Source organism: Podarcis bocagei, assembly GCF_964188305.1.
Source record: "Podarcis bocagei genome assembly, chromosome: 10".
Classification (NCBI taxonomy): Eukaryota; Metazoa; Chordata; class Lepidosauria; order Squamata; family Lacertidae; genus Podarcis; species Podarcis bocagei.
In genome coordinates, this window is record NC_138135.1 from 67,239,342 (window position 1) to 67,251,637 (window position 12,296).

General features: G+C 41.7%; 1 protein-coding gene across 11 annotated transcripts in view; it reads right to left on the minus strand.

Moving 5' to 3' along the window:
* TAFA5 (TAFA chemokine like family member 5) overlaps positions 1-12,296 on the minus strand; it is a 350,020-nt gene that overhangs the window by 175,051 nt on the left and 162,673 nt on the right. For all 11 annotated transcript variants that reach the window (XR_014012543.1, XR_014012544.1, XR_014012545.1 and 8 more), the window contains exon 2: positions 2,810-2,959. Coding sequence is in view for 4 of the 11 variants with exons in the window: in XM_081211865.1 (XP_081067991.1) it covers positions 2,810-2,959 (150 nt within the window). In the remaining 7 variants the exon portion in view is untranslated. The remainder of the gene's footprint in view (positions 1-2,809; positions 2,960-12,296) is intronic.

A 12,296-nucleotide genomic window follows, 5' to 3' on the forward strand; every position in this document is an offset into this window, starting at 1 on the left:
ATCTAGGTTGGGAATGCTAGTCAACTGAAAAGTCATTATCCACACGTTTTGTCAAATATCCCATGGCACTAAGAATGATACACTGAAGATGGCAGGTTACCTTTACATGTTTGCCTTTGACATGTTAATAGCAACTATTGGTTACTTTGCTTTATTTCTGATTTTATTTATTTTGTTAACAGTATGCTGCCCTAGCAAGAACAACCGCTTAGTGAATTGACTATAGTTACAGAAACCTTATCTAATTTTATTAAGTTATACCAATTCACTATGGTTTTTAAAATGTTACGCTCATTATTTCACCTTAATTTAATATATATTTTAAAACATTTCAGTTTACTTTGTTCTTGTAATTAACATATGCATTGACATTCTCTGTCTCAATTGCTCTCAATCAAAATTAACTGCTAGATTATAGTCTTTCTGACTTTGAGTATCTTTACAGCCCTTCTTCCTGTGGCAGAAGCAAAAAGAGTACAAAGGGAGAAAAAAAGTCTAAATTCAGAATTTATGGTAGCTGTGAGGTGCAGCAGTGGGTTTCTCCCTCTGCCTAAATAAAATGTAACAATAAAGGCAGAAGTCCCTGCCTTTGGCATGCAGTCTGAAGCTCTATCAAACAAGTTCAGTTGCTCTAGAACAGTGTTTCCCAAACTTGGGTCTTCAGCTGCTTTTGGACTACAACTCCCATCATCCCTAGCTAGCAAGACTAGTGGTCAGGGATGATGGGAATTGTAGTCCAAAAACCGCTGGAGACCCAAGTTTGGGAAACACTGCTCTAGAATTTATCATTGCTACAGGCTCAACTGTTTATAGCATCAACAACCCCTAAATTCTTCAGATTCGTAAGTCCTTATCAGGTCATTTCAGGGTTACTTATACATACTTACATCCTTCTAAATAACTAGGGAGTTCCCTGACTATGCACTAATCAATATTCTAATTTGAGGTAGTCTCTTTACTACCAACCTGATAGACACTAAGCCACTTGAGTTCACTATTTGAATTATTTAAGAAAATGATGCTGATAAATATTTTATAATGACAACTTACACAGAATCTGATACACATTTTTGGTTATAAATTATATGGGTTGTAATAAAGTTTACTTCCAAATAGGGTATTAATAAATAGCATGCACGATGGGAATAAAAGAACAGAATTCATAACAAAATCTATCCTAAATCAAAATAAAATATATATTTTTTATTTCATTGGTACAGAATAAATGAGTCTGCAAATGTAGAACATGGGTCCACTCAACACTAATACATATCTAAATCATATGCACATAATGACTTTGGTTGAACCAAAGCTGTATCTATATCTTCAGGTAGAAGAACTCAAATATATCATAAACTGAGTATACTAGAGGAAAAGTTGGATAGGAATCTTCAAACTATGCAAAAATAAAGCAAGTTAACATGCCAGACAAATCAAATGCAATTCCAAAATTAGTAGACCTATTAAGATCTTTGACTTAGAACTGCATTATTTAAATCTAAAGGGAAGGGGGGAAACAACTAAACATGCCATGGCAAAATATGATGGAGCAAATATAAAGAACAAGCAGATTTTAGAGTACCAACAAGAATGAAGGCAAAACACAAATATAGAATGGATGTGATGCTTTATATTTAGCTTGGTGGGCAGGCAATGAAATCCCCTTTGCGCTGTCTTCTTTGATAGTCAGTGAGGGAGTCAAATTCTGATGAAATGGTACTGAAGTCTCAGCATTTTTATTTTTTTTAATGGGCTCAAGTGTGAGTCATTTTTCAAAGCAGGGCTGAATTTATTATCTTTTTTTACAGAAGCATCCATTTGTATTTCCCCCTGCAAAACCTAAATCAAAACATGCTATTTTTAATGCTGTCTATTTATAACAGGAGTCCTGTTTTATCTCAGTTTAATTGCAACCTGAACGTTTGTCGGTAAGTTTTCATCAGCAGGCTTACACTGCTGACTGCACCACTGGTGTCTTAGTTGGAATACAGCAGCTCATTTGAGACATAAAAATGATTTCAAAGTGAAATATTTTCATCCTCCCTCTACATCAGCATTTTTGCAAGCTGCAGGCAACACACTGCATCTGCAGTGAATCATACAGAATGACGTTTTTAATGAGGTAAGGGGCAGCAGAAATATAAGGTATAATACAACAGTTCCATTCTAATGTCATATTCACTAGCACTTCCACCTCTCCCCAACCACATTAACTTTCATGCAGGAGTGGTCACGTTGGCTACGATTCAAAATAAGATGTAGAGTATTAAACTAGCAACGCCAGTTAGGCTGGCTGTGAACCCAGCTCTTGATGCTCGGAGGAAGCAATAGAAAGGTTTTGGAGAAGCAATCTCTCTCTTAACACAATAGTACTGCAATGCAGGACATCCATTTCCCACACCATTACAAAACCAATTCTAAGTCTGTGGATTCTGGCAGAGAAAACGTACAGCGCTTGTTCCAATACGCCATCTGGACAGCATGGCTTGGTTGCCCATTGGTATGGAACTGACACACAACCATCCCACAGATACAGATCCATGGAGAAATGACCGGACATTTCTCAACTTCACCAGCTAACAGAAAACAAAGGCTTCAGACCAGGAGAGAAAGCGAGTCAATTGCCTGTTAGAGGCACACAGTTAATGTGTACAAGAATTTCCAGCGTAATCCTCGGGTCAACATGTTCACTTGGCTGGTGATTGCACAAATATTTGACAAGACCCTTTTTCAATCTGAACAAATAAAGTGCTTGATAACCAATTCCGTGCTGGGCGGATATTAAGTTAAATGATCTTTTGTCTCTTACCATCGACGCAGGCTGGCCTTGCTCTCGTTGTACCGGCAATCTGTCCTTTTTTACATGCACAACGAGCTGTTTGTCGGGCTATAGTCCTTCGGGGCTGACTGCTATCTCTGTCCAGCGTAACAATCTCACATGTACCTGCAGCCAATTGACCTGGAAAAAGAACCAGCAACAGGTACCATAGTCACTGAATGCACCATAGCCACTCTATTACAGAAAAAAAAAGTCACAATCCATTGTCGTAGCAGGCACACAGGCACTCCACAACAAATGGAAAATGAGCTTATGGATACAATAAAAACAGAGGTAACCAGCATATTCTCCTTGGGCTAGCCAAATGAAAACTTTCAGTCTGGACCAGTCAGAAAACTATTTTCTATAAATGGTTTCATGGAACAAATCACTTTTACTTTGTTGAAAGAACTACTTTAGTAGTGATTAAAATAAAAGACGTATTTCAAATACACTTGTGCAAGAAGCACAAAAGTATTCAAAGGGAATAGAGGTATGTTAAGAATTACCTATCCTTTATCCAAAATACCTGGAATTATGGATCCATACCTCCACAACTTTGGTGAAACGCAGTATAGTTTAAAAATAACAAACTGCAGCCAGTTAAAAGCTTCATCATTACTCTGCTTCAGTCTTATTTCTGTTACAAAACATCAGCATAAAATATGTAATTGCTTTAAACAATTCTAAGCAATAGGAATTACTCAGGAAATAAAATATCGCCCCCTTCAACGTGAGATCTTTCCCATAATATTTCTATATTACTACTCCTTAAAAAAAACCAATAGGATTACTATTCTAAAAAAATTTTAAGGCAAAAAATTATATCGACAGAAAACCTTATACAGGCAAACCCCATTTTAGGCGCAAAGGATATGTGTGTGATTGTGCACATGTGCACAGCACTGAACACAGACGCCACCTGGAAACATCATAAAAGATGTTACTAAAAGAATGGAGCAGGGAGGGATGGGAGTGGAATGAGGCAGAATATTTCAATTGCACACAATTTCGTGCAAGCACACAATGACCCAGAACACAACTCCAACACAAACTGGGGTTGCCTGTAGCGGCCACAGCTATGAAATAAAAAGGTGTGACACAAGAAAAGTTTGGGTAAAACATGGGGGCATGCTTATTTAAATTTATACAAATTATCTGCAGTGTGACTGTGTGGGAACCTCACTTTTGGGTGAAGCCTGCCTTGCTACATGAAAAGGAGAATTGCCTTAGGTTCCACTACCACCCCCTTTTATCAGCCCCACGCCTGAGGGTAGATAGGGAGGCCTTCTTGACCCACTCACTCTCAAGGGGGGTTAGTCCCCAAGGTGATCCTTACCAAGCCAAGAGTCCCCACAAACCTGGAAGGTTACTCCCTGGTCTCGCCATTCACCATAAAGGTACCTAAAGATGCTCACCCAAAGTCTGCTCTGTGAAATTCCAACACATGGCTGCCCAAAATGACCAACTAAATAGGGATAATGATAGGAACAGCGAAGTTTTGTTAGACCCCCTTCTTTCCCCAGGGCTACAACAGTTTAACAAGAAGGTACAGCAACTCGGGCTGTCAGTGGAACTTCTGCGACCGATGTCCCTATCATCTGCCAAGGCTAAAATAAAAACTAGGTTGTGGGATATTGAGTGCCAGGAACTAACAGTAGCAGCAGAGAAAACATGTTCCCCTCTTTATTTTCAGCTTTCATGGGCACATGAAACTAACGACAATTACCTTGAATTTCTGCTTAACCCTCAAGAAAGAAGGGCATTTTTGCTGGCCAGGTTTAATTCAAATCCATCAAACCTCCTTTGGGGAAGGTTCTCAGGCAGGGTGGAAGGAGAAAGAACTTGCCCATGTGAAGACCACCTGGTGGAAACACTTACACATATGGTTCTTAATAGTCAACTATATGCTGATCTCCGTCAGCAATTTCTAGATCAACTCTGCATCCCCAAATGGAAACCAGAGTTGGAGATCATACATTTTCTATTACTGGGGAATGATCAGGAGCTCACCATGTTAGTGGCTAAATATCTCTATTTGGTTTTTTGTTGTTGAAATACACTGCAGACGTCTGATCTCCCTGGAGACCTAGAGATGTGATGATAGACTACTCTGCCTCCTTTCTTTTAAAATAAAAAAATTCCTTCCAGTAGCACCTTAAAGACCAACTAAGTTAGTTCTTGGTATGAGCTTTCGTGTGCATGCACACTTCTTCAGATACCTTTCTTTTAGCAAATGTTTTGTGCCACTGGGGAAGTGGTAATTCAGTATTGATTTGTTTTGGGTGTTTGGATGCTTGGATGTGATGCCAATAAAAGTTTTGATGATGATGATGATAGGAACAACCAACCAACAGAACAACCCAATCAACCTAGTTCAGAAAGGCAAAGAATCAAAACAACACTAAGAGAAAGTGATGGCCAAACTTGGCCCTCCAGTTGTTTTGGACCTACAACTCCCATGATCCCTAGCTAACAGGACCAGTGGTCAGGGATGATGGGAACTGTTGCCCCAAAATAGCTGGCCATCACTGTTTGGCCATCACTGGCTTCCATAGTCTGTTTGCTCAGCTCCACCCACCCTACACCAACACAATGTGTGGCTGCATGCTGCCTGGGTAACACTGGGCTCAGTTCCCAGTGTGCACACAAAGTCCCACTTCTGCTGGAGCTCTCTAACCATGGTGGCTAAGCAGCGATTGTTTAACTAGGTTAATTTTTTAAAAAAGTAACTCCCCTCCCGCCAGTAAGCTTTTTTAAAAAAAAATATGGAGGATGGCACTGTTTGTTTTGTTGCAGCTGCTAGATTGTAGATTATGTCCTGGTTCTTAATGTAGAGCCGATAAAAACTTAACTTTCCCCCTAAACAGGTGTTTTATGTTTGCCTCCTGCAAGACAGAACAGAGCCCACAGTTATTGGCTCATGATTGAATATATAATGTTAACTTTATTTATGTGAACCTGCACAGGCAGAATGCATTTAATCGTCGGGAAATCTGAAAATAGGAATGAAGTGCAGGTGCAAGTAGACCGGATCACACAGTTATGCTAATATCTGCAATATGCTGAAAGTCATATAGCAGCAGAAATTTGAATTTGCACAAGAACGTGAAAGAGCAGATACCACCTTTCTGGCATTTATAAGAACCCTCCATACTTGGGCAGAGGGTGTGTGTGCATTAAATACATTAAATTACAAATACAAGGTCAATAGTAGATGCTTCCCTAACCTTTCGGAGCAATCTGGAAGGCACATTGGGTAAGGGAGAGTGAGGATTGTGCAAATGGGCACCCATTCTGCTAGTGCATGGACACTATTGGCTGTAACCCAATAAATGTATTCTAAATATGGTTTCCATTTATGGTAATCAGAACACTTAACTTTCTCAGTGATGCACTTCTGTTGCAAATATAACACTTTTTTAAACCATCAGGAATATGCTGCATTCTGTACCTGTGAAAATGTGAATCCCAGGCACCTATTGGCAATTGGCTGAAGGTGGCGCTGTGGTCTAAACCACAGAGCCTTGGGCTTGCCGATCAGAAGGTCGGCGGTTCGAATCCCAGCGATGGGGTGAGCTCCCGTTGCTCGGTCCCTGCTCCTGCCAACCTAGCAGTTCGAAAGCATGTCAGAGTGCAAGTAGATAAATAGGTACCACTCCGGTGGAAAGGTAAACGGCATTTCCGTGCACTGCTCTGGTTTTGCCAGAAGTGGCTTAGACATGCTGGCCACATGACCCAGAAAAACTGTCTGCAGACAAACACCAGCTCCCTTGGCCAGTAAAGCGAGATGAGCGCTGCAACCCCAGAGTCGTTCGCAACTGGACTGAACTGTCAGGGGTCCTTTACCTTTAGAGGTACTATCAGGGGATTGGTTGCAGCTGTGAAGGTATTGGCAGCGAGCCTTTAGGCTCGGGTGGCGGTTAGGCATTGGAATAATGTGCTGTGGTGTGTCGAAGGGCTAGGTGTGGCCATCGCCTATGCCTTCAATTTTTGGGTATTCCGTTAAAGGAATCTGGCGGTCGTGTGTTCTGTCCGATGCCTGCTTGGCGGGAGGCCATAGCACGACCCTCGGTGACATCAGGGGGGAGTCTATAGTTGGATTAGCATCAACAGGCTCCACCTACTGGTGAATAAACCCACTTGCTTTAGAGATCCAATGCCTAAGCCAATACCTTTTCCACTGCTGTAATCAATAAAGTTGTGGCCTTTCCATGCCCATTAACCTTATATCACGTGTCCTTGTGTATTCATTCCGCATCGCGGGGGTCGGGTCCTCGAACCACAACATTTTCTTACAGGATCCTATGCCAGCAAGAGGTTCTGTTCTGTTTGAACTTAGCATTCTAGAGACCTTTAAAAAACAACTTTGTTTTATATTAATCTAGAAATGTATTTCTCTGAATTGCACACGCAGCCTTATGTTACACTCTCACACAGTAATTTCCCCCCATGTGCCATCATTTGGATGCCTAGCAACACAAGCTCTTTTTATAACTCAAAATGTACAAAGGTTCATTTGACTAATTCGCTGCTAACAAATTTTACCTGCAGATATCACATCTGCTATGAAGAAGTGAATCCCAGTAGCCACTGTATAAAGGATTTTTGCAGATTTCCTAAGGAAGACTAAGAAGTATGCCTATATCATATGTGCATGAACAACATATACACTCCAGAGCAGAGGCTGCCAACTAGGGCTGGGCGATATCTGCTTTTCAGCATCATGATTTATTACCAGCTATACATCACGATTGGGACGCGGGTGGCGCTGTGGGTTAAACCACAGAGCCTAGGACTTGCCGATCAGAAGGACAGCGGTTCAAATCCCGGCGATGGGGTGAGCTCCTGTTGCTCGGCCCCTGCTCCTGCCAACCTAGCAATTCAAAAGCACATCAAAGTGCAAATAGGTACCGCTCTGGCGGGAAGGTAAACGGCGTTTCCGTGCGCTGCTCTGGTTCGCCAGAAGTTGCTTAGTCATGCTGGCCACATGACCCAGAAGCTGTACGCCGGCTCCCTCAGCCAGTAAAGCGAGATGAGCGCCACAACCCCAGAGTCGGCCACGACTGGACCTAATGATCAGGGATCCCTTTACCTTTTATACATCACGATATTCTGATATATCATCACATCTGATATAAGGATGGATTTATGTAGAGGCAAGTGGATGACTTCATAGTTTTCCCCCACATTGTGATTTTTGCTGGCGCCTGCTCTTGTGATTCGATGCCCCCAGGGGTGAGCTTAGCCAGCAGAGTTAACAGGGGCTGCAGGAATCGAGAGAAGCATTGGCTGGCTTCACAGTTTTTCCCACATTGTGATTTTTTTCACAGCAGACACCCACACCCACACCCACCATGATTCACCATACATTGCCAGGTCAAAAATTATGAAACTGGTATCACAATATGGACTTCAATCTGGTTTGGGATGATATGTTGATATATTGCCCAGCCTTATTGCCAACTTGAGGTGTGGAGGCTGTGGGCACATCTGCAAACTGGACAAACTGTTGTGAGAGCCCCACACATCCCACAACCTATCACTGTATTTTTCTCTCTATGAGATGCACCAGACCACAAGACGCACCTAGTTTTTGGAGGAGGAAAACAAGAAAAAAAATATTCTGAATCTCAGAAGCCAGAACAGCAAGAGGGATCAGTGCGCAGTGAAAGCAGCAATCCCTCTTGCTGTTCTGGCTTCTGGGATAGCTGTGCAGCCTGCATTCGCTCCATAAGACGCACACACATTTCCCCTTACTTTTTAGGAGGGAAAAAGTGAGTCTTATAGAGCAAAAAATATGGTATATATTGGCCACCAAAGGATGCTTCAAGCTGAATGTCAGTGGCTGTGGGCAGGACCTCGTGAGCAACAAAGAAGGCTTCTGCAAGGCTTTACCAATGAGATATCACCATCATAAGGTGAAGGATCCTGTAGGCTCCCAAATATGGACTGAAAGAAAATTCAACTCACAGCCCCCTGGCTACCAGTTGAGAATTTTGCAGTGACCAAACTGATTAATTTATTGATTGATTGATTGATTGATTGATTGATTAATGCATAAACAAACAGCACGACTGGTATGAAAAATTGGGGTATGAAAGAGCTAAGAAACTACAAAACAGAAAGTTCTGGTCCGCATCTCGTAGACCAGTTCGGCTCACTGATCTCTTTCAAGTAAAACCACTCAGCCACCATTCCATTAGTAGCCCTGACTCAGGCTTTTATGAAGACCTGGTAAGAAATTTTGATATACAAAAGTTAAACTTTTACAGTTACTTTCTGTTTGTGCTCACCGCTCTGGTAGGGTAGCCAGGTATCAGACACTCCGATATTTTGAATTCTACATGTTTTGGTGACATCTTTCGCTGTTTGCACAGTACTGAAAGATAGCCAGTTGGTGGTAGTCTTGCCTATCTTTTTAAGTTAGGCCTTTGACTAAATAATCTGTGGCCTTTAAACTGTTTGGTGGGTTGGTATTGTTTTTGTTTGTTGCTATGCTATGTATTTCTGTGTTTTTACATTGTAAACCACCCTGCGATCCTAGGATGAAGGGTACTGTTAAAATAATAATAATAATAATAATAATAATAATAATAATAATAATAATAAGCCAGTGTGTCACCCAGGCAGCAGAAATTCTATACACACAAACAGTTGCATGCACATAGCTGTCCCTCTGTGGACATATCTACATGTAAGGTAGGGCCCATGAGGACATTATGTCAGGGATGAGCTAGTAGCTATGGTCCTGTTTCTCTCCCACTGTGTAAAAGTAAGTGTGTGGAGACAATGAGTAAGTAGGACGGTGCTGGAGGAGACTCTTGAGAGTCCCATGGACTGCAAGAAGATCAAACCTATCCATTTGGAAGGAAATCAGCCCTGAATGCTCACTGGAAGGACAGATCCTGAAGCTGAGGCTCCAATACTTTGGCCACCTCATGAGAAGAGAAGACTCCCTGGAAAAGACCCTGATGTTGGGAAAGATGGAGGGCACATGGAGAAGGGGACGACAGAGGAAGAGATGGTTGGACATTGTTCTCGAAGCTATGAACATGAGTTTGACCAAATTGTGGGAGGCAGTGGAAGACAGGAGTGTCTGGCGTGCCCTTGTTCATGGGGTCACAAAGAGTCGGACACGACTAAATGACTAAGCAACAACAACAAGGACTTCTAATGCTTGAACATTCTGAGTGCAGTACAAGTAACATGAAAATTTGATGAAATATTCCATTCTTCTTCAACATTTAGGTATTTCCTCATCCATATAAAGCCCCTCCAAGTGTCCCTATTTTCCAAGGACAGTCCTGGATTTACAGAAGCCACCCCGGTTTTTTATTTAGAGCCAGTGTGGTGTAGTGGTTAAGAGCAGTGGACTCGTAATCTGGTGAACCGGGTTCGATTCCCCGCTCCTCCACATGCAGCTGCTGGGTGACTTCTTTGAAGTCTCTCAGCCCCACTCACCTCACAGAGTGTTTGTTGTGGGGGAGGAAGGGAAAGGAGAATGTTAGCCGCTTTGAGACTCCTTAGGGTAGTGATAAAGCGGGATATCAAATCCAAGCTCTTCTTCTTCTTATTATTTGATCCAAGAATGTCCCTCTTTTCCTTGGGAAAAATTCATTGGAGAAATGCTGGAGGGTATGGTAGAACATTCCTATTTTCATCAGATAAATGTCAGAGGGTATGGAGTTATGTAACTCTCGAGCCTAGGAGATAAGTAACTATAAAATCTTTAGTAGAATACATCGGAAGGCAGCCCTATGTAGGGAAGTTGTTTAATGTTTTATTATGCTTTTATATATGTTGGAAGCCATAGTGGCTGGGGCAACCCAGTCAGATGGGCAGGGTATACATAATAAAATTGTTGTTGTTGTCCCAACTTTCATGTTGAGGGGTATGCCGTACCCCACATATCACATACTTGACATTAACAATGTGGCTATTTGCAAGAATAAGGATTGTTACATTAAGCACAATCTACAGTGGTGCCTCGCAAGACGAAATTAATCCGTTCCGCGAGCCTCTTCGTCTAGCGGTTTTTTCGTCTTGCGAAGCAACCCTATTAGCGGCTTAGCGGATTAGCGCTATTAGCGGTTTAGTGGCTATTAAAGGCTTAGCGGCTATTAAAGGCTTAGCGGCTTTTAAAGGCTTAGTGGATTAGCGGCTGAAAGGCTATTAGCGGCTATTAAAGGCTTAGCGGATTAGCGGCAAAAAGGCTATTAGCGGCTTAGCGGCTTAGAAAAAGGGGGGGGGGAGCAAAAAAAAATCGGAACACTTGCAAGACGTTTTCGTCTTGCAAAGCAAGCCCATAGGGGAAATCGTCTTGCGAAGCAGCTCAAAAACGGAAAACCCTTTCTTCTAGCGGGTTTTCCGTCTTGCGAGGCATTCGTCTTGCGGGGCACCACTGTACTGGCAGTCAATCTATTGGCAGTGTCCAGTACAGTATTTATAAACATTTGCTTTCAAATCTGAGGCCCAGTTCTAAAATGTGTGGTAGTTTCTTGTTTACTGCTCCAGATGAAAAATTTCCCAGCTCATTAATGCCTGCTTCTCCATCGCTTCCTTTGCAATTTTGAGCTAGACAGCTTCAGTTTACTACTGTCATCAGATTTCATAAATTTATGTCAGTTTGGTCCAACAAAACTGCACAGCTGATATGAGATAAGCTTATTCTATTACCATTCCATTTTAAAACTGAATGCAGCTATCTCTAATCAAATGAGTCCGATGACTGCTGGAATCATATGAAGCAAAAGCAAGCCTACAGGCTCCCTAGAATTTAGCAACAGAAAAGAAAGGTAGGTTTGCACTGCTCAAATACATACATTACAAAATCTGTTCAGGGATTTTCATACCTCGTACAGGTTTCAGCATAAATGAGGTACTGCAATATACTTGTACGGTTGCACCTAATCAAAGCATTATATGGAAACTGAAGAAAATAAAGGAAGATGCACTCCAGACACAAAAGCAAAGACTATTATACCTAAAGTACTGAGAGTTTTTAAAACGAAGATGTAATTTTAACACCAAAGTAGCATTATTCAAAAAGAGCAGTCAGAAAGCATTTACAGAAATCTTCCACAGGGTAAATGGAAAGGAAGAACATACTTCTAGTTTTCCAACAGGGTTTTCAGTTATATTTTTTTACCAATATTCCATCAGTGGAATTACAATCATATTAGGCCAAATTAAATAACTTCACTGTCATATTTTGAGAGGCCCTGCACATACTAGTTGGAAACATGCTCAAGGACTTACAAACACCCTTGGTGGGAGCTGCATTCAAATGTACTCAATCTTTATCATTCACACACCTTTGCCAATGGCTACCTGCAAAAATACATTCAGGGCAAGCAACAGAACAATTTACTCCTATTACTAACATCCACAAACACTAACCCACACCAGATAAGGTAAAAAGGTAACAGGACCCTGGACAGTTAAGTCCAGCCAAAGGCGACTATGGGGTTGCGGC